Below are 23,775 nucleotides of genomic sequence, written 5' to 3'. Positions count from 1 at the left end.
GTACATGACGTTTAATTATGGGTAGCAGGTTGATAAGACCAAACACTGGTTTTGCAAACTTTAACTACTTCCTCTAAAATATTAGTGTTTCAAGCTATATTATCTTTTTATAGACTGGCATAGGCCTAAATAGGCATCACGGTCAGACATTTAGAGTTTATATAAAAACGAACGCTTACCTCATTTCACTGTGATCATTATGAGGATCATATTGCATATTCGGGTAATTCTTAGGTAGCCTTGTAAATAATGTATTTTATTAATGGATTGTTTATAAGGACTCAGCTATTAAACACTGTAATTCTCCGAATGGAAAATGCTTGGGTTGTTTAATAATATCTATCATATCATGCAAAATTTTATCTATCATGTTTATGATCTGCCCCTCATCCTTCAATATTACTGATTGATTTATCAGATGATTTGTCATAAGAGAAATGTTAACAAAAGGATTTTCTTCATGGAGACTCATCTAAAAACAATCGACAATCAATAACTCATTTAGTATAAATACAAGTTTTAGTAACAATAACTTAAACCGTAACATACCTTTGTACATGAAAGAGCAGGTTCTCGGTAACCTTTAAGACAAGCTCGTCGCATCAGACACGACTCTCGCTTATGGCGTCTGCTTCGTCGGCATTTCACGTTGTATGCGTCACCGTCACATTTGTACACAGGCTTTAAATGAATGCTTTTTGTCTCCCAAATTCATATAATAAAGAGAACGATAAAATAACGTTATTAACCGGTTAACTGTAAACGTTTCTGTTCAGAGCAATATAAGTTGGTCTTTTTTTCGTTTCTGTTCCTGAAAAATGTCATTCGTTTCTGTTTTTCGTTTCTGTTCCTTGAACCGGTTCAGAGCCCTGCTTAAATTATTGCAATTATTATACTTGTATAATATAGACCTATACATTATTGGCAGCAATGTATTATCTAATTTAAATTTTGCATTTATATCTTGTTTTATTTCAAATGTTTAATAAATGTTTATAATAATTTACTAATTAAATTTACTCTAATATTGCAGAAAACACATTATGTTTACCAATCACACTAACAATAACACTAACCTGCTTCTTTTTAAAGGATAAAAGTGGAATAAAAAGTGTACTTAAATGGAGAGGCACCAGTTCCAGCTGCCACAAAAAGGCAATGGACACAGAATAAAACAGGTTGCTCGGGTCAAAAAGACAGAGAATCAGGGATAACAGCAACAAACATTTTAAAAGAAAGAGGGATAGACAGACTCTGTTGAACTCATAAAATGCACAGACATACGTTCAACATGTGTCTACCTCACGGACAGGTCTTGCAGTTGTTTTTTTTTGCATCCAACAAAACAGATGAGAGTTGAATTAAAATAGAGAGATGGATTGACATTTTAATAAAGGAAATAAAGAAGTATAGGAATAAAATGTAAAACGCAAATGTTTAATTTGAATGGTTTAAAGTAATGGTAGATTTTTATAATTGCCTATAATCTATTTGTATACTTTTATTTATTTCTGTATTTATTTTTTGTTTGTTGTATTGTTTATCTGTTAGAACTCATAGTGTATTGCTACCAACAGCGAGTGACAGAATTTCTTTCTTTCATTCCAATTACAGCAAATAACTCCTGCAAGTCCTGCAGGAATTATAAAATCCTGCAGGATTTGTCACTTGCTTGGATCCATTGTAAAACCTGTAAGAAATTCCTGCACATATCGTCAATGTGTCCTCCAGGATTTTATCATTCCATCAGGACAGCAGCTATTCTGCAGGGAAAAATAGATCATTCAGGATTCCTGTAAAAAGCACTGCATGATTCTAAACCTGTAGGAATTGCCTGCACACATTTTCATTTTGTCCTGCAGGATTTCATAATTCCTACAGGATACCAGCAGGTTCCTGCAGAAAAAAATGAAAATCCTGAAGGATTTACTGAAAGAAGATCTAAAACTAATGATTAAATAGAGATTTATCTGAAAATGAAGGAAGAGCACTAATGACATGAGGCATTGATAACCACTGGCAAAAACAACAGTAACTCTTAAATATTGAATATTCAATTAAAGTTAAATCAATGACCAGTAAAAACAGGACAGAAGTCAGATTAATAATATTATAACTTAAGGACACATAAGACTCAATAATACATTCATTATGAGTAAAGTGAATACAGATAAATGTTATATGTTACATACACAAAGAAATATATAGCCTGAACTAATAAACTGAAACTGGAAAAAAAAACATGGAAAGCATAAACTCAATGAATGTATCCTCAAATTATGCTGGAATTAAAATACCTTAGGTATTTTAGGAGTCGATCATGCTCAGGCGGAGGCAGTGAAAGCAGTGCTTTTATTTTCAGTGAAATCCACTTGAGCTCCATGAAGGACTGATGTTACTCTCTCCAGTACAGCAGGTATTCTCTTCATTTGCATTCAGCAGAAGAAACTCAAACAGGTTTGGAACAAGTAGAGGATGAGTAAATGACTGAATTGTAATTTTTATGTGAACTACCCCTTTAATGCTTCTGTAAGTAAAGGTAAATTAAATATTATTACTGAAGATATTGCTAAAGAAGGGCAGGAAACGTAGAAAACAGATAATAAGAGACAACAATTCATAGGAAAAAAAGAAACCCTATATAGGCCTATAAAGTTGTAGAAATAGACAAGAAGAGGTCATAATTATGAAGATATTAATAGGAAGTAATGTGTTGTAGACATGCAAGTCATCAAAAACTGGATTACATACGTTTCTCAAAATTGTCTTAAATGTTTAGATTAAAGGTTTGTGTGTGTGTGTGTGTGTGTGTGTGTGAGAGAGAGAGAGCAAATAAGGCGGTTGGCAACGACTGGATTGAGAATGGTCAGGAGTGGGGAGACGGAAATGATGGATCAGGAAGTGAAGTAGAGGAAATGGAGGGTAGCGAGAGTGGCGAACCATGGACAAACTATAGCGGTAAAAAGCGGAAAAAGAAAAACAAACTAGATAGTGACGAAGAGATGAGATCCAATGTAGTTTGTAGTTTTCTAATCCAAAGTGTTTGTTAGACTAATACAGGAAGGGGCTACATTTGAGGACTGGAGTCCTATACAACTGACGAAAGCTCTGTATAAAGAGATTGGGGAGGTAAGATCTGCTAAAAAATTGAGGAATGGATGCTTATTGTTTTCATGTAAGGATGAGGTTCAACAAAAGAAAGCAACTAAAGTAAATAAAATAAATGGTAAAAAAGTGAAATGTTCAGAGGTCTTTGACAGAAAACTTATAAGAGGTGTAATCACGGGCATACCGATCAGTGAATCAATAAACAATGTGATTGAAGGAATAACGAATGTTAAAGTAAAAGAAGCTAAGCGCTTGAAAACAAGATGGAACGGAGCCATAACTGACAGTCTTTCGATAATGCTAACATTTGATGAAACAAAACTTCCTGACAAAGTCTTTATAGGATACATGAGTTATGAAGTCAGAATGTACATACCGCCACCTGTTAGATGCTACAAATGTCAACGGTTTGGTCACATTGCAGCGGTCTGTAAAGGAAAAATGAGATGTAGTAAATGTAGTGGAGAGCATGACTATGGACAATGTGATAAGGAAGCCAAACTTAAATGTTGCAACTGTGGTGGAGAACATAGTTCAGCATACCGAGGGTGTGAGGTAAATAAAAGAATGCAAGAGGTACAAAGAATAAAAGTCACTCAAGGAATATCTTATGCAGAGGCAACAAAGAAAGTTAGGCCTACAAGGGAACAGACAGTACAGATACCAACAATGAGAGAAGAAAGCAAAGACGTGATCGAATGTAAAAAGTGTGATAAAATAAAGGAAGAAACACTGATTGTGGATAAAAATGACTTTGTTCTTTTTATGGCAGAGGTGATCAACTGTTCAGCACAGACAACAAGCTGCACAGAAAGGATTAAAATAATAGTTAAGGCAGCGGAAAAATACTTGGGCATTAAAGGAATCTCTTGGGAAACAGTGAGAAACACATTAAATGAAGAAGTTCAGCAACAACAATCACAAGCATGGGGTGGAACTGCATAATGGTAATAATTATACTGCAGTGGAATGCGAGGAGTTTAATTTCTAATGGTCAGGAATTTAAGAAATATATAGATAATTTAAATGAAAAACCCGATATAGTGTGTGTGCAAGAGTCATGGTTAATATCAAGATTGGATTTTAATATTAAAAGGTACAATGCAGTAAGAATGGATAGGAAAATAGGTAAAGGTGGAGGAATTATTACCTTTATACAAAAAGGTATCCAATATAGAGAAGTAAAGAGAGGGAATGAATTAGAATATATTATTGAAGAGATATGGTCAAGTGAAGGTAATGTAAAAATAATATTTTTTTATAACCCATGTAGAATGTTAGATAGGGAACAGTTGGAAGAGGTATGGGAGGATGTTAATGGAAAAACAATCTGGTGTGGAGATTTTAATGCCCACAGTACATTATGGGGAAACAGAAATGACAATAATAGGAAAGTAATTGAAGAATTCATAGAAGAAGAAGAGCTAGTTTGCATTAATGACGGGACAGAAACTAGATTGGATATAGCAAGAGGCACAGAATCAGCAATAGACATTACAATAGTTACAAAAGATATTGCAGATAGATGTGAATGGGAAGTATTAAGAGGTAGTGCAGTTAAAAGTGATCATTACCCAATCAAAACTCTTTAGAATGTGTAAAAGAAATTGAAGTGAGAGAGGAGAAGTGGATTTTAGAAAGAGCAGATTGGGATAAATTTAGGGAAATCAGTGAAGATCGTTTGCAAAAGATTGAGGATAATTTAGATATTGAAAGTATGTGTGTAAGAGTTAGTGGAGGAATAATTGAAGCAGCAAACATGGCAATACCTAAATCTAAACCTAAAATAATTAATCAAATTGTTCCATGGTGGACAAAGGAGTGTAAGAAAGATATAAAGGAGAGAAATAAAGCATTTAAAAAAAATGGAAAGAACACACAACTTTCAAAACCTTATTGAATACAAACAATCACAGGCAATAGTTAAAAAAATCAAAGAAAGAATATTGGAGACAATTTTGTGAGTATATTGGTAGAACAACCCCAGTAGAGAGAGTATGGGGAATGATTAAAAAAAATGAAAGGAAATGGAAAAGAATATGGATATCCAATGCTGATGGATTGGCAGAGGGTTAGTATTAATAATAAAGAGAAAGCAGAAGTCATAACAAGGACATTAGTTTTAGTAAATAGCACAGACAATTTAAGCCAAGAGGAGAAAAGAGGTAAGGAGGAAACTTGTGGATGATATCAGTTTGATTTAGGGAAAGATGAAGAGGACCAGGTACTAAATATAAATTTCTCAGGGACTGAGCTTAGTAGGGCATTAAAGAAATTAGGGAAAACAGCTCCAGGAAGAGATGAAATTTGTTATACTACGTTAGAAAATCTAACTGATAAAGGAAAGGAGGTGCTGTTAAGGTTATATAACAAAATATGGGAAGTAGGGGTTATTCCAACGGAATGGAAGAAGGCAGTTATCATTCCCATTAAAAAGCCTGGGAAAGATCCCAAACAACCAACCAGTTATAGACCGATAGCCTTGACATCGCATATGGAATACTAGGGAACTACCAAAGTGGATTTAGGAAAGGTAGAGGGACAATGGATCCAATTTTAAGGCTGGAGGTTGATATTAAAAAAGCACAAGTAATCAGGGAATCAGTCATAGCCGTATTTTTAGACATAGAGAAAGCTTATGACATGTTGTGGATAGATGGAGTGTTAATTAAACTTGACCAGTTAGGAGCTAAGGGACGTATACTGAGATGGGTTAAAGAATTCCTTTCAGAAAGATCTATAATAGTAAAAATAAATGGTACATTTAGTGGATGTTACAGTGTCGAAAATGGTACACCACAAGGAAGCATCATTAGCCCTTTTTTGTTTTCTATAATGTTTGATGGGATCTTTAAAGAGATAGAAAATAATACAGGAGATGATGGTGCGATTTGGAAAAGAGGGAGAAACATAACATTTATAATGAAGAAAATGCAACAGTTATTAAATACAGTGCAGGATTGGACAGTTAAGTGGGGATTTAGAATATCTCAAGAAAAACAAAAGTAATGCTATTTACCAAAAAGAAAAGGAGGGGAATTAAAATTGAGATTGGTGGGTAAAGAGTTGGAGAATGTTGAATCTTTTAAATATCTGGGACTGTGGTTTGATAGGAGACTCACATGTTAGGACACATATTAGGAAAATGATTGACAAATGTAAGAGAGTGTTAAATGTAATGAGGTGCCTATGTGGTGTAGACTGGGGTACTAGTAGAATGGCATTAAAAACAATTTATACAGGGTTGATAAGATCAGTGTGTAGGGACTTAACGATGCAGACACCAATTACTGAGTCGACACCTGTGATCAGAATCACCTTGAAGGTCAGGCCACATTTGTTGCAGTACAGAGCAGGAAGAGGATGCCTTGAGGCTATCGGCCTCATGACTGGTTTATCATCAGTTAAGTGTCATCGGACCTACTATCCTGATGAAGTTAACTCAAGATGAATGGGTAACTGATCACAAGAACATTTTTCTTAACAAAGAGCCTATGTTCAACCTGAGGAAATGGGGTTTTCAACCGCCATGCAAGACAGGGAATTGACTGACTTTGGTCCAAAACAGAGAATCAAAATCCTCTCTGAATTTTATAAACTATCACCAAATGTTAAAGTTCATTAGATCATCCTCAAAACGATGATAGCAGACTTTTAATGATTGTCATTTTATTGCTTATGTATAACACCTGAATCCTGTCTACATTAACAATGTATTAATCATGTGTAACCATTATGCTTTGATTTATCACAAATATGCCATTATGTATATGTTATGTGAGATGAATGATTGAAACCTTTTCCCTTTCTTTCGTTTCTTTTAATTATAGATATGTAAAATGTATTATGTTCCTACTTTATATGTATGCTCAATACTATATGTCTAAGCACCATGGGTCATGAGTGAGTCACGCCAAAGCTGCATGTGCTAACATGGGACTGTCACGCAGATCCACGGACAATGCCTTATAGATCCAGCTCTATTAGGGGACAGAAACATTAAAACTCATCACCCCAAAACTCTCTAAGCAGAGTCGAGCAGCAGCTGTTGAGATGCTCCGCTTCCAGGAGAACTCTCCTTCAGGTCCAGTCCAGTCGGACTTGGACATTAAGATGGGATGAGACCAACCTCAAACTCCCCATCTTCCGTTCACTCTTCTCTCTTTTCTTTCCGTCAAGAGTCTAGTTAAGTTAAGTTGCGTTGCGAAACCAGTCAGCATGACAACAGTTTTGCCTTCTCCAACTTGAACTACCAGACTTCACTTCATCAGCAGCCTCAGATACGTTACTTCGACGGCAAACCAACCATCAGTGAACTCACGTGGGAATCCAACTCCACAGAGGGATTTCACCACATCACTAAGAAACGCAAGTACATCTCCAGATCTATTGCTGAACTGGTGTATGACCTGCTAATCATGTTAAATGATAGATAACCCTGTCTGAGAAACAGTAAAGGTTGAATTGATTATTTGGTTCACTTTGGTTAGGTTTTACATCTTGAGGTTTTACATCACATCTCTCCTCAACTCTTCTTTTCCTTCTAGTCCTTGTCTGCAACCGGTATGAATGCATGTGTGTATGTGTGTTTGGGTTAGTTTTATTTGTTGTCAATAAAGTGTCTTTTGTATTGAAAGTGGCCTGTGTATACTTATGAATCTATTGCCTTATACCTAGATCTTGTTATCCTGCTTTAATATTAAAGTGTTTTTACTTTATTTGGAATAGCAATATTCGTTTTTGAGTCAACATCCCTGTCTGTTCAAATGAGCACTGGATGAGTCGTTTGTTTAGTTCAAGAAAGTTGATTCTTTTGAAGCCGCTTTAAATTCTGTTATATTCCCTTTGAGTTAATTTAAAGTTAACGCACTACATAATTGTGTATTACGTGTGCGAGGCCCTAGAAGTGATTGACTATGGTTGGATGGTGTATGGATCAGCGGCTAATACAACATTAAAACAGTTAGATAAAATCCAAAATCAAGCACTAAGAGTATGATGTGGAGCCAAGAAAACCACACCGGTAGCAGCAATACAAGTTGAGATGGGAGAGATGCCTTTACACCTTAAAAGAGATCAACTGGCAGTAGTATACTGGGCAAACTTGAAAGGTCATAATGACAATCACATAACACAAACTGTTCTGATGCAGTGCCAAGAACGAGAGAAACATGATGTTAAAGGTTATGGATGGATAATATGAAGTAAAATAAATGATATGAAAATAGACACACTAACAATTTCGCCCACTATAGTATTTCTAGTAGTTCCCATATGGCCGCTTGGTGATTTGGAAGTTGATTTTGAAATAATGAAAGAAAAACAAGAAAGTGAGATTGACAGCAAACGAGAAGAAAATTATATAAAGGAAAAATACAATGAAACAACTGAAATATACACAGATGCATCAAGAATTGGACAAAGAGTAGGAGTGTCATATAATATTCCAACGTTAAAGATTGAAGCTGCAAAAGTAATAATTTAGCAGTGTATACAGCAGAATTGGTAGCGATATGGTTGGCTCTAAAGTGGGTTGAGGATAATAAACCAATTAAAGTTGTCATTGCATCTGATTTAAGTTCAGCACTTATGAGTATAAAAAATTTAGTATCAGAGTCACGGCAGGACATCATTTATGAAATAGTGCAGATGGAAAATAATCTCAAAATCAGGAGTTATCATATCATTGTTGTGGGTACCAGCACAAATAGGGGTCAGTGTGAATGAGATGGCAGACAAGTTGGCAAAACAAGCAGCACATCAAACTACGATAGACATTAACATCAAATACAGCAAGTCAGAAATCAAAAGTATTGTTAAAACTAAAGTATTGGGAAAATGGCAACATATATGGAATAATGGAGTACAGGACGTCAATATTACACCATACAGAACAAAGTAGGAAGAGGTAGGGAAACAAGGAAAAGCAAACAGGAAGAAGACAAGTTCACAAGAATGAGATTTAATCACACAGCACTCAATAGTACATTACATATGATCAATAAACATGCAGATGGGATGTGTGAATGAAATAACAACCAGGAGACTGTAGAACATGTGTTAATGCACTGCCCAACATGTCACACAGAAAGAAATAGATTATTCACACAGTTACAGGAAAAACAAGTGGAACCTAACATAGAGAATATATTAAAGTTGAACACGGATGATGTGTGTTTTAGATAAGATTATAAATTTTTGAAAGACACAGGGTTGAGTAATATAATTTAGTATATAGCAGAATAGTTATCTATGGTAGCTGTAATATGCAGAAGGAAGGGAATGTATGTATATGTATATATATATATATTTTTTTTTGTGTGCATATATATATATATATATATATATATATATATATATATATATATATATATATATATATATATATATATATATATATATATATATATTGTAGAGCTTTGTTTCATTATAAGAAATACATGGGTTGGTTAACTCCTGAATCACACTCCATCCAGATGGTAGCGGTAATGCTCCAAAAGCTGGTTGCCAACCGCCAAAAAACACAAGAAGAGTAAGAAGTGGCAAAAAAGGAAAAAAAAGACTTTTATTCTGGCGTGGCGCGTGACGTCATAAGCCTGCGCCGCTCCCGCGTTGTGATTCAACTGGAGAAAGGTTTGTTTTGAAGTGTTTACACTTATAAAACGATTGATTAAAGTTTCATTTTTTTAATTCAGTGGTAAATAATGTACCTGCTGTTGACAATGTTATTTTAACCCTTTAAACAACAAAGTACTCTTTTACTCACAGTGATGAGGGCTATTGTTTGAGTAAAGATAGGATAACCTTTTTGTCCCAGAGAGGGAATTTGTCTTGTGCAAAAAAAAAGAGCTACAACATTTCTGTAAGCAGACAATAAAGTAAATAAAACAATAAAGAAACAACATGCCTAAAAGTTACAGAGATGTGTGTAATAAGTGTTTTAATGAAGGTTTAATTTATTAAATAGCATAATGTCTATATTAAACAGCATAAAGTAAACATCACTGTATGTAAGAAATGGAGTACTAGTTTTAATTAGCTCATTTGTGGCTATTGTTTCTTACTCGGACTTACCTGATTTCTTTTTGTCAATTACTCTCATATAAAGAAACTGTTGAAGCAAGTGTTGAAGAGAAGTTATTTTGTTTCTGTTCATTGTTTTATTCATTTAAACAGGATAAAGTGTCTAAACACAGAGAAAAACTCCTGCTGAAGCGACTGATCTCCACACTGTTATAAAGATGGCGTTTATTAAAGTGGAGAGTGAAGACCTGAAGATTGAAGAAACATTCACAGTCAAACAGGAAGATCTGCAGGAACAAACAGAAGAAACATTCAGAGTCAAACAGGAAGATCTGCAGGAACAAACAGGTTGATTTTCATTCTCAAAGACCAACTCAGTCATTTGATCCTCATTCAGATATATTTTATAATAAGAATACTAAATTAAATCCATCTTGCAGCCCTGAGTGTGCTGCCTAGTTCTCCTAAATGCACATAAACACTCAGGAGCTATGTTTCCATCCAAAAAGGCAAATAAACTTTATGCGCAAAACTGAATTATCGCATAAAAGACGTGCGTTTCCATTCAAAGAGTCAAAGTAAACAAAATAGTCACTTCCTGATTAACTGGCGCCAAATATCAACAGTAAAAATGGAATTTGCTGCGATAAGAGAAGCTGCCTCAATCTTTTCTTTATCTAATAAATGACTTGCGCCTCAGAAGGCAATCCTGACATGCAGTGAAGCGCGGTGGCGTTTGAAGGTGTCAGATGCGGAGCACAGACGCTCTTGATTATGGAGGTCATTAATAATATAATAACACTCAGACTTAAACGGTAAGGTGTTTTAGAATGACCAAAACAACAGTTCAGATGGTTCTGCAGTGTGCTCAGCCTGCTGATTTGTCCATTTACACACATTTTTATCATCACATGATCTCTAATAACAAAATCACATGACCTTTTTTTAATGCGCATACTGAAATTTGTTATGCGTTTCCTCAGTTATGCGCATGTGTGCATTTTCAAAATTTATACGCAGCATGACGTTTCCATCAACCGTTTTTTTATGTGCATATGCAAAATAAGTGGATGGAAACAGCCATTGAAAGACATGAATGGGTTTCTTTCGTTACTTGTTCTCATGTCTTTTGTCATTCTTTTATGTATTATTAGTCTCCCATTTTCTCTACCTTCTTAAGGTTATTGCTTTTCTTGTTCTCCTACTGTTTGTAAAGCGTCCTTAAGCACTGGCACTATATAAAATAAATAAAAATAATAAATAAAAAAGTTTGACTGAGCTGAGAATATTTGATCTACAGTATTCTCATAGAAGATATCTGCTATTACAGTGATAGTGTTGGCTTAGTACTTTCCATTTGCATATGTCACGTTGATCACAATTTTTTTTTCATCAACTTCTTTATGAGTTTAAAGTTGTTTTAGTAGTTGTTACTAGTTCTCACAGATAGTATCTGAGTTAGAATAACAACATTATTATAATAACTAATTACCAGGACTATTGTGTTTAAACAGAGTTTCCGTGGGGTCTTAAAATGTCTTAAATTCCAAAATCACAATTTTAGGCCATAAAAAGTCTTAAATTTACTGAAATATTGTGTTGTAGTTCTTAAATCTTATTTTAAACAAGTCTTTATTTTCCTTTGTTCATGTTTTGCTACCAAATCTGGCCAAAACCCATACAATCACCAACAATCCATCTCAATAAAACTTTCAACTTTTCATTTAAAAAGGTCATTTTAACTCTATTTATCATAATAATTTCATTATTTTCTTTACAATAACATTTGTTTAAACATGCTTCATGTATTTACTGCTGAGGACATCGACCTGGACAGATTGTTGTGTATAGATTTAGTTTATTATTTTTAAAACTTTTAAAGCATTTGTTCATTTTTATTATTTTTTAAAAGAAAGTTTAGTTTGGAAAAAAGAGTGTGGATACAAGTAAAGCTTGCTTATTTTTACACAATATTTAAGATCTTTTGCTAAGAAATATCTAAAAACAATAAATAAAAGTTATATATATATATATATATATATATATATATATATATATATATATATATATATATATATATATATATATATATATATATAATTTTTTAAATTAATTTATTATTGTTTTATTAAATGCATTAAATTGTATTATTTTTTTGATAGGGCAAATAAAAATCTTTTCCATCTGGGCCATTTGAAAAATTCCTTAGCCTTTAGCCCTTTATGAGTCTAACATTTCAGTCATAATGGTCTTAAAAATGTCTATAAAAGTCTTAAATTTATCTTGGTGAAACCTGCAGAAACCCTGGTTTAAAGTATGTCAAAAAACATGGAGGCCCCAATTTTAAACATGCTGAATGAAATGGTCACTAAAATAATTAATTGTTATAAAACATTGTACAGTATTCTAACCTATATGATGTTGCTGTGGGACGACGTGAGACAAAACTAACAAATTATAGTGGAACAATAACGTTTAGCATTGCACTGACTACAACTGGCCAACAAACTAGTCTAAATGACTTTTGCTGCTTAAGAAATGGATTACAGCATGCTGATGAGATGCAAACATTTGAGTGTAAAGTTCATCAATATTCACCAATTGTTCACGTACCAGCAGGTGCCGCCATTGGAATCTTTTTGCTTGAGACTTTTTTAAGGAATGAATTTTTAGGTCTTAAAAACAGTGTTATGGTGCTTAGGCATGGGACGATAACCGTTTTCATGGTATCCCGCGGTTTGAAAAAAACTTGAGGTTTTAAAACCGCCAATATTTTCTGCTGTACCGTCCCTACGGTATATGTAAGTTTTTTTACATTTTGTTTTAAGTTTTAGGACAACAGTATCTCCAGCAGAAAAGATATCCAAAGATGCCGTTTTAAATTGTAAAGAAATCTGTTTTTGAAACAAATGAAGACAGCAGAAGTCAATGATTCATTTGAATTATTCAGCCTGACATGTTTACTGCTCCAACATACTTAAAAAAATTTCTCAAATGAAAATATTTTGTGTTTAAAGGGAAAAAAGTGTTTGTTTTTTACCCAGACATTTAAAAGAATATATTTTAGAGCAGTAATCACAGTACTGTGAAACCATGATATTTTTATTCAAGGTTATCATACTGTCAGGATCTTATATTAGCCCATGCCTAAAGCTGCTTGATGTTGCAAAGTCATATTTTCTAATTGTATTGTTTTTCTTTGTATGTGTAGTCATGAAGACACTTGTTTAAGTAGCCTGTTTCTGAAAGAGAGGTAACTTTAACTCGTAGTCAGTCGCCGTGGTCACTTACTCTGTGAAACTAACCTGGTCATTAGCAGGTTTTATTCTCTAAACTCTGAGTTTCAGTCGGTCTCCTCCCCTTTTTTTTTAAAGATGAAGCGGTATTTCTCGCTTAGCCTTTCATTTCCAGCCACCTATTTTTATGTGCATTTTGGATAGGCTATGAGCATAAAAAATTGGTTGATGGAAACGTCATGATGCACATAACTTTTGAAATATAGGCATAAAAACATGCGCATAACTGAAAAGGACAAACTTTTTATTCGATAAGAGAAGATAAACTTACGTAAACTACGCAAGCACTTTTACTGAACAAATTCCAGTATGTGCATTAAAAAGGCTTGTTATAAGAGATCATATGATGATGAAAATGTGTGTGAATGGACAAACCAGCAGGCTGAGCACACTGTAAAACATCTGAAATGTTGTTTTGGTCATTCTAAAAGGTCTGAACCGTTTCAGTATTAATGTTAATATATTATTAATTGCCTCCAGAGTGTCTGTTCTTGTGTGTGTTCATTGTGTGTTGGCATTGTCCTCTGAGGTGAAAGTCATTTATTAAATAAAGAAAAGATTCATGTAGCTTCTTCTATCGCAGTAAATTCTGCTTTTACTGTTGATATTTGGCACCAGTTAATCAGGAAGTGACGATTTTGTTCACTTTGATTCATTGGATGGAAACGCTGATTTATTTGCACATCTTTTATGTGATATTCCTGTATTATACATAAAGAAGATATTTAAAAAAAAATCTATAAAAAAAAAACTTAGCTTACTGTGTTCCACAATAAAGGAAATGTTTAAAACCACATGACAGAGAGTAAATGGTAAGGTCATTTTAATATTTGGGTGAAAACATCCATTTCTTGCTTGTCACTTTGAGCCTTCATACTAAAGTTAACTTTTTTTTTTTTAGACCTGATGGTGCTGAAAGAAGAGACTCATCAACAGAATGAAATGGAAGAGAAACAGCAGAAACCCCCAAAAATAATGACTGATGAAAAACCTACACTGACTAAAAAGACTTCATCACACGGAAGACCTCGGAAATCCAAATCTGGGTGTAATTTCAGCTGTAAACAGTGTAGAAAGAGTTTCAGTCAAAAGTCAAGCCTTGATGTTCACATGAAAGTTCACACTAGGAAGAAACCTTGCACTTGCAAACAGTGTGGAAAAAGCTTCAGTAATACAGGAAACTTAACCGTGCACATGAGAATTCACACTGGGGAGAGGCCGTATATGTGTCAACAGTGTGGAAAAAGCTTCTATCATGCTGGAAACTTGGCAGAGCACATGAGAATTCATACCGGAGAGAAGCCTTACTCTTGCCCTCAGTGTGGAAAGAGTTTTAAGCAAAATGGCACCTTTAAAGTCCACATGAGAATTCACACTAGGGAGCAACCTTACAGCTGCGAACAGTGTGAAAAGAGTTTTGGTCAAATACAAGACTTTAAAACCCACATGAGAATTCACACCGGAGAGAAGCCTTTCAGCTGTAAACAGTGTGGAAAGAGTTTCAGAAAAAAGCCAAACCTTAATGTTCACATGAGAGTTCACACTAGGGAGAAACCTTACACCTGCAAACAGTGTGGAAAGAGTTTTAGTCAAAAACAAAGCTTTAAAACCCACATGAGAATTCACACAGGAGAGAGGCCGTTTACATGCCAACAGTGTGGAAAAAACTTCCATAATTCAGGAAACTTTGCAATGCACATGAGAATTCACACTGGAGAAAGGCCCTACACATGCCAACAGTGTGGAAAAAGCTTCTATAATGCAAGAAGCCTTGCACTGCACATGAGAATTCACACTGGAGAGAAGCCTTTCAGCTGTAAACATTGTAGAAAGAGTTTCAATCTAAAGCAGAACCTGAATGTTCACATGAGAGTTCACACTAGGGAGAAACCTTACACCTGTGAACAGTGTGGAAAGAGTTTTGGTAAAAAACACGACCTTGAGATCCACATGAGGATCCACACTGGAGAGAAACCTTACACATGCACAGAGTGTGGTAAAAGTTTCAGATGTAAAAACACACTCAAATACCACATGAAAACTCACACCGGAGAGAAGCACATGGATGGTCACACTGGAACCATAGTGTTCACATGTGATCAGTGTGGAAAGAGTCTCACACGCAAAGACTCCTTTAACAAACACATGAAGACTCACTCAGATGAGGATCGTTTTAGATGCAGAGAGTGTGGAAAGGGCTTTAAACATAAAAGAAGCCTCATCACTCACCAGAAGCTTCACAATGGAGAGCAGAGTCCTCAAAAATGAGGCCTTGTCCACACAAACACAGGTATATTCAAAACGGCAGCTTGTTTATGTAGTTTGGCTGTTCATTCATGTGAAGTTTATTTATAAACTATTTTCGTTTTCCCCGGGTTCCCATATTTCCTCTCGAAGTCTAAAACACACGAGCTAAGTTAATTGAACATTCTAAATTGGCACCATAGTCGAGCTCTTAGTAAGCCGTATATCTCTCTTTAGCCATTCCTGTATTTGTCATTAGAACAGAAACAAGTCTGGGGAGTTCATCGAGATCTACCTGAGCTCAAACTGCCCTCTCACCCTGCTTACGAGAGGGAGCCCAGGCCTTGAGGATCTTATGAGCTTAGGGCTCTCTCCCGGGACAGCATACCAAACAAGTGTGAACTCTTGAATACATATCTGATACTGATAATGAAACCCTGAAGATGTAAACTCAATAGCTGAAGAGGGGTGAAGATTTTGACAACTGTTTTGTAGTGTAGATCAGGGATCACAGCCCAGTACCAGGTTGTAAGATTTGCTACTGGGCTACAAGAATGCAAAATAACTCTATATGTTGATAGATTGTATGGCTTGTTTCACATGCAAACACGTATCTGCATCTGAAAAGGTGTGAACCAAATGACCTACAGGAACTCAAGAGTTGTGACCCAACCAAAACAGTTGGGTAATCTCTAAGGGGTTACATCTGTTGTTATAGTGTCTCACAGACAGTACTTTGGGTTAAGCTACTTGAAGACCGACGACTTAACATCACTGCTGAGGAACTGCATTATTCCTTGTCTATAATAAAGCCTTCTCCCAGTAAGAACTTTGGTCAGCTTACTTATTTGATGTATTAGAGTGATCTAACAATGTGCTTCAACTTTGGATTGCATACACTGTAAAACTTCAGGGTTCCACACAATTCATTCATGTTGTCACAACACAAATTTATGTGGATTGAACAGGAAAAAAAAATTGTCCCTCTGATCTTTTAAGAATTGTGTTATTTCAGCTCATTTTAATCAAGTAAAGTAAGTAATTAAGTAAAATAAATATATATTTTTGAGTGCCCTTGCAAATAGTTTATTAATTTGCCAATCAAATGGTCGGCTCTGAACAGAATTAGAACGATTAGGGAGGAGAAAATGTTTGGGGAGATGCAGGGAACACTGTTCTACACCCTTGCATTGTGTTTTTTGAACATTCACATTGTCTAATTGCGTAAACAAACACTGATTTACCTCCAATTTTGGGCTTTTGTCTGCAATTTCACAAAACTTGTTGGCGAATGAAAGTCTGCCTAAACTCGTGCAGTGTGAATTCGCCATAAGGCAATGACAGTGACCGACCAATGCAGACTCCCTAAACCCTGTTCAGACTACACAATGCCATTTGCCAGTAACGACAGATTAGATTTGTGTCAGGTTATGAGATTTTGACTTGATCAAATCTTGATGTGTTGTGGGTAAGAAATGAAGACTTTGGTTACAAAACACGACACATTTATTTTGATGGACTAATTTGAGAAAAGAAACAAGTTTTCTTTCCGTAGACAACTGGCTGCCTTTAAAGATATGTTCATGTGAAAACTCCCACATTACTACAAATAAATCAGTGTATGGGAAACCCAGTGTCGCTATTGTGAATGAGAACATGAGTGATTTGTTAGCTTACATGCTAATTTCAGTACTCAACAGACTACTGAAGGACTGCAGCTATCTGTTCATTCAAATTATTATTAATATGCAATACATATTGTACTGATCATGTGCACTTAACGGTAATATATTAGTGCTGGGGCGTTATCGGCGTTAATAACGGCTGCGTTAATGCGAGACTCTTATCACACGATAAAAAAATTATCGCCGTTAATCTATTCTCAAAGTTATGTTGGGAGCTGGGTCTATACTATGCAAGCTATGATGTATTAGCGCAGATGTAATCCTGGCCGAATTGCACTGTAGGTGGCAAGAATAAGTCTACGAACCTGTGTATTCCTACTGTGAAATTACCACCTCAAAAATGTGACATGCTAACATGGATGTGGCTACGAAGCCTCCGGGTTTGCTTCAGGGAAAATTTATTTTTAAGAAGCTTCCCAATGGAAACCTGGACAAAACTAAGGTTGTTTGCACCTTGTGCAATGCAAAATTAGTTTACTGTAGGAGTTCTTCCAGTCTCAGGTACCACATAAACGCAAAGCATCCCATAGCTAATGCAGAAGATGTCGGGCCAAGCACTGATGTAGTGCAGGGGAAAAGTTGTCGTCAAACTACTATGTTTGAGTGCAACCGAGGCAAGACCGTCAGCACAGCTCTATCAGCCAAGCTAACTAATCTCCTCGCTCAGTGGATTGCCACCTGCTGCCATCCCATCAGCGTGGTTGAAGATGATGGGCTTGAGCTTGTTCTCCTGGCGGCCACAGGTGACCCATCTTACAAACTACCTGTGAGGCGAACTATCGTGAGGAGAATACATGACCAGCATACCGCAGAGAAAGCCGCAAGAGATGAGACAATGGTAGAGGCGAGGTGTGTAGCACTGACTGGGGACCATTTGACATCTGTCAACAATGATAACTACTGCGACGTTACTGTACACGTCATTGATTCCAGCTGGGAACTCACTCCTTCGCTTTAGGTAGGCTACGTTGTATAATTTTAAGTGACATAATTTAATTACTTAGCTTATTGATTATCACGAATTACCACCACATTATGTTTGCTTCTTGATGATTGCTAGTTGTTTACTACTAGTAGTGAACTTACTCTGATCTAGTTTGTCTGCTCGTTAGGTGTGATGAAAACAGAGGAGCATCACTTTGCAGACGCGTGTGCCAGGCAGTTTCTCGATGTCGCTAATCAGTGGGGGATAGCTGACAAAATCAGCACTATTGGAACAGACAGCGCTCCTAATATGATGGCAGCAGGGAGGATACTGCCATTCGAGCATTTGCCCTGTGTTGCGCATGTTGTACAGAGAGCTATTGTAATGTCACTTCGGGAAGGTGGTTTTGATGGTGCACTGGCCAAGTGTCGTAAAGTTGTCGGACATTTCAAACACAGTGCGGCCAACTCGGATGAGCTAAATGTCCAGCAAGCCTCCCTTGGACAAGTTCAGGAGTCACTCGTGCAAGATGTTCCAACACGGTGGAATTCCACCCTTGAGATGATCAAGCACGTGAGGCGCAACAGAGACGCACTGCACACAACGCTCTCAGCAGAAGCACAATCTGGCCCTCCCAACAAATGCTGAATATGAGAAGTTGGCAAATCTAGAGAAACTGCTGGAGCCATGCAGGTATGGTCTACAAAGATAGTGGGTTAATGAATTGGCATAGAAGTTCTTTTGAAGGTCACTTTCTATTTAAGAAACATGTCCCCTTAAATGTAAATTGATTGAAACTTAAAAAATGTGTTATCTCAGTTAAATGAATCAGTCATTATTTATTGGACTCTCTCTCTCTCTCTCTCTCTCTCTCTCTGTGTGCGCGTGTGTGTGTGCGTGAAAGAGAGAGGGAGTGTGTGTGTGTGTGTGTGCTCCCACGCGCAAACATGTTGCACTAAACAAACTAATTTAACCATCTACACCCATCGTAACTGCCGTCGAGAACGCAGAAGAAGTCTAATGTTAAACAGTTCAGGTTATGTGTTTAATTGCAACGTTGAAAACCGTGGTTAAGGACGCTATAAGAAGCGGCAAGATTTGCAACCGCAGATGGAACTACAACTCAAAGTGTGCTTTCCCTAAAGGAAATCATACAGCTGCTAACTTAACACATTTTGAACAATATACCCGTCCGCTCTCTGATCAGGAATGGATGTGTTTTCAGGCACAAGAAAAAAAGTTCAGGGAAACCCTGGACGTGAAATTAATGAGCGATAAACAAGTCATACTCTTTACCGGTAACGATCCGCGTCATAAGACAAAATTAATAACCATCCTATGTGGAGTATATTATAAGAACGGAGCCTTCACAATAGTGCACAGAGACGGAAGGCCATTGGGCTTGCCCTTGTTGAAATATACAGCGAGAATTCTGAGAAAATTCCTTCTTTGTGGAACATTCCAACTCTTATCTGACCAGCACATACTCACTGAATGGATAGATCATCAGTTGCGCTACATACGGAAAATTATTCAACCAATGCTTAACAGAGCGACAAAATCCAGCAAAGCGAGAGAATCTATAGAGGTGCGCCAAAATGAGCTAGTCTATCTCTGGAAACATCGTAGAGGTAAAGCCATTGACATCATCCTAAATAATAGTACTCACCCGATTCCTCCTCCTGCCATAAGTGATGTCTAAGGTATATGAATACTATTTTAAGAAGTGTGGGCTCAGGCAGCGGCATCACCAGCACGGCAGCCCCCCATGGTGTGAAACAAGGTGTGAATTATTATACATAGACAATCCACAAATATTTAACAAGAGCTTTTATTTGTAAACAATATTATTTCTTTTTATGCAGTCTCATAACTGTTTAATGTATACACTATGTTTTTCAAGAGTTTCAAAGTGTTGAACAAATGGGTGCAAGATCAGTCCACAGTGGTACAGTGCTAGCCCTTATTACTTTTGTTTGCAGTGGTGGGTATTTGTGTTATTTTCTTTGCAGTGGTGCAAAGTCTTGGAACACAAACAATGGAAGACGAACAGGACGATGATCAGATGAGGAATCAGGATGGGTAGAGTACCTGATCTGACTGTGACAGCTTTGAACTTAAAAAGGTGAATTCAGTAGTTCACTATAGATCTTCGTTGTCAACTAAAGAGATTCAAGTCAATGTAATTAATGGCCAATCTGCACTGTTTTTAGATAAACTGAGAATCAAATTTTTCTACTTAAAATAAAGATCACTGTTATTCCATCATTCTGAATAATCTCTCTATTTCTAATTATATTATCAAGTATTTTCAATGAATTAAAGTCAGTTTGAATGAACAATTCAGTAACTAAGTAGTTTTTACTGTAATTTATTTAATTTATAAAGCAGAAATAACAATATGGTGTGTAAAGACTGATAAAGCCTTTTACTAAATCTCTTACATTGATGTTCAAATCTTTATCTGTTTTGTGAACAGCAGTGTGTAGTAAAGGAGTCTTTGATAAAAATGAAAGTTCTAAATGATAGCTTTTATTGGCAATATTTTTTACATTATAAGTACATGTACAAATAAATGCTATTATTTTCAACTCTCTTTTTAATAATATGTAAGAATCATTGTTAGTGATTTTGTCTCAATAACATCTGATCATAGTAGAACTGCAGATCTCCATGCTGAAAATACAGCTTTGAATCACAGAATAAACAACCTTTTAAATGACATTCATCAAGAAAACAGTTTATATTGGCCTCAGTAAGACTGGCTGCCAGTTATTCAGTCAACAATATAAAGGCATAAAGAACCACAGATGCAGTTTAAAGATCTGTAACCTTTTGTCTTTATTTTTATTTTTTTTGTAAAACAGTGAAACACAAATAAATCTCTTTTACTTTCATATAAATCGTGTACAGTGTGTTTTGTCACATAATAATGTTCTCCTGATGAATTCAGCCATCATGAATGAGCAGTTATACAAAGCAAAACTATTCTTTAACAGAAAAGTCATTACATTTATCATATCAGTCAACATTAATGGTGCTTACAGGGTATTACCCTTGATGGAAATGTCTAAACTGTTAGTACATTTTTACACTGTTTATTTCAAAATGAAAGTAAAACTGAAAGCAACACTTTTCTGCTACTGATATAAACCAGCAGATGGGGCTCGAACACCACAGAAACTCAAATCCATTTATTATGTACCACACACATTGCCATTTCCTTTTATCCAGCCATACCTCAAATATTCTCCAGTGCATTTATAATCTTCTAAGACTACGACACAGTTATTTAAAATGGTAAATTAACTTTAAAATATTCTGTGGCGTTATTCTAAAAAGTGTAAAATTCAGTAAATGACTAAATGCCTCTTAACTTATTTGCATAAGTTAAACCTAACCCTAACACATACATACATACATATACAAAACACAGGAGTAATTGTATTAGCCTCGACCAACAGGTCAATAAAACAGAACAGTTTTTTAATGTTTTTTTTTTTATAAAATTCTGGCAGTAATTTGGGAAAGCTTGCATTTGACTATTACCACCAAGGCACCAAAGGTTTAGAACAATAACTTTCTAACGAGACCATTTATATATCCACAGCAAAACAAATTAGACGTTAACACTCACTCCAGCCATTAAGAGTTCAGATCAGTATTCATGTTAGAAGAACAAGTTGCTAACGAGACTATTCATACCTCCATCACCCAGCAACATTAGCTAATTAGTAACATTAACACCCACTCCGGCCAACAATTGAGTTTAGATCAGTATTCATGTAAGAACAAAATATGTTTCAATAAAATGTGTATGTACAGTATATTTGTATATTATTGAAATATATTTAGTACTGACATGTAACAATATAAGAATAATATATATTAAAAATACATTCAACATCTAAACTGGCAGCTTACATACAAGCACTTTACTTTAAAATACTTAACCTAAAATGGCAAATAACTCAGGAAACATTTGTTTCCAATTCTTCAAGAGTCCAGGTCCACTCGAGAGGTCTCCATGACCTCTGACCTGGCTCGGTAGATCCTGAGGAAACAAATCATTCGGCATGCAGAAAAACAATCAAGCACATATTACTCCAGATTTACTCTAAAGAGGGATGACACCATGGTTATCATATGATCTAGGCCCTTAAACATTTAACTTTATTAATAATCATAAGACATAATAAAGGATATGTGTTCCTCCATCGTGGAGCAGACATCTATCAGAAAATCAGATATTCTATTTTATTTATTGTATCTATCACCAAACTAAGTATAAATCTACTCTAAAATGTGTTACAAGTTTCTTTTTTATTTGTTTTTTTTAATGTTTCCAATTTTAAAACAATATACTTCCCTGCATCTGTGTTGTGAAATATAAAACTACTCAAAGTCAAAACAAAGACAATATATTTTTAAATACACTGAAACATATGCCTAGATCAGTTGTTGTCTGTTTTACAGTTGTTTCTGCCCCACTTGGGCCATTAACACCTGGGGATGGGCAGACTGGGCTGCTGTTGGATGCTGCGTCCTGATAGGCCGTTGACCTACTGCCAGCTCAGGTTAAAGAGGCCCGTCTCATCTCAGTCGTTGTACAGTTGTGTCACTTTCAACTACAACTTGTTGCTTTTGACCAGTGGACAGAACTCACTTTTCAACATCGGAAATGGCTTCTGAAAAGTAAGTAGATTTAGTCAGTATGCCTCATGCAGCAGGCCTGTTAAACTCGGTTTATCTTACATCATTTTGTCAGTGGGGTTAGCTAAGTTTGTGGAAGTCAAGACAAGAGTCTTTATCATTAAATTTAGAAAACCTCTGAAGTGGACCGATGTTTCTGAGAGGAGAGCACAGTTTGTATACTAACTGTGGTGTTATCTGATATTAACTCGAAATCCTAATGGCAGGAATAATCTTAGTTTAAGAAATAATTGAGACTATTTTAATATTCTCTCATGACTATTGTCATATTATTAAATACACTTTTTAAATATGGTTAGTAACAGTATTATATTAATATGAAATTAAGTTTAGTCTTAAAACTCTAATCAAAATTTCTGGCACGCTTTGTTATGTTTGTTTGTGTGCCCGTTGTGTGCCCTTTGGACCCCGGACCCCAAACCTTCACAAAGCTGCTCTTCATCTTTCATTCTATAACATGTTGGCTTTATTATCCATACAGATCCTTCCACAGCAGGATGTTTTTCCTCTGCCCTGTGTGCAAAAAGGCTCCTCACTCTCTTCCTGGGCATCTCAGGGAGGTGTGTATGAGGAACAGCACAAAGGCAGAGATCCAGGCTGTCGTCATAGAGGCCAAGAAGGAGTTGTCCGAATTCTGTCACAGAGGACGTTTCTGGGAGTTTGGAAAAATTCGTGACATATTGGACTCTACTAATCCTCTGGCCAGGTTTGTAACTTCTCTGATTTGATGTATCTGGCTTCAAATCAAACATCTACACATTAATAAATCTGCATTTTTGGT

At 35.8% G+C, this 23,775-nt stretch overlaps 1 protein-coding gene across 1 annotated transcript; it reads left to right on the top strand.

Moving 5' to 3' along the window:
* The first annotated feature begins 9,697 nt into the window (after positions 1-9,697).
* Positions 9,698-15,862, top strand: LOC130222084 (gastrula zinc finger protein XlCGF57.1-like). The gene is made up of 3 exons (XM_056454708.1): positions 9,698-9,741; positions 10,285-10,479; positions 14,329-15,862. The coding sequence occupies exons 2-3, from the start codon at positions 10,350-10,352 to the stop codon at positions 15,693-15,695; spliced, it is 1,497 nt and encodes a 498-aa protein (XP_056310683.1). The 5' UTR covers positions 9,698-9,741; positions 10,285-10,349; the 3' UTR covers positions 15,696-15,862.
* The last annotated feature ends 7,913 nt before the right edge of the window (positions 15,863-23,775 follow it).

The sequence above is a fragment of the Danio aesculapii genome, chromosome 4 (assembly GCF_903798145.1).
Source record: "Danio aesculapii chromosome 4, fDanAes4.1, whole genome shotgun sequence".
Taxonomy (NCBI): Eukaryota; Metazoa; Chordata; class Actinopteri; order Cypriniformes; family Danionidae; genus Danio; species Danio aesculapii.
The sequence above is the reverse complement of the archived record's forward strand: the minus strand, read 5'-3'. Positions and strand labels throughout refer to the sequence as shown.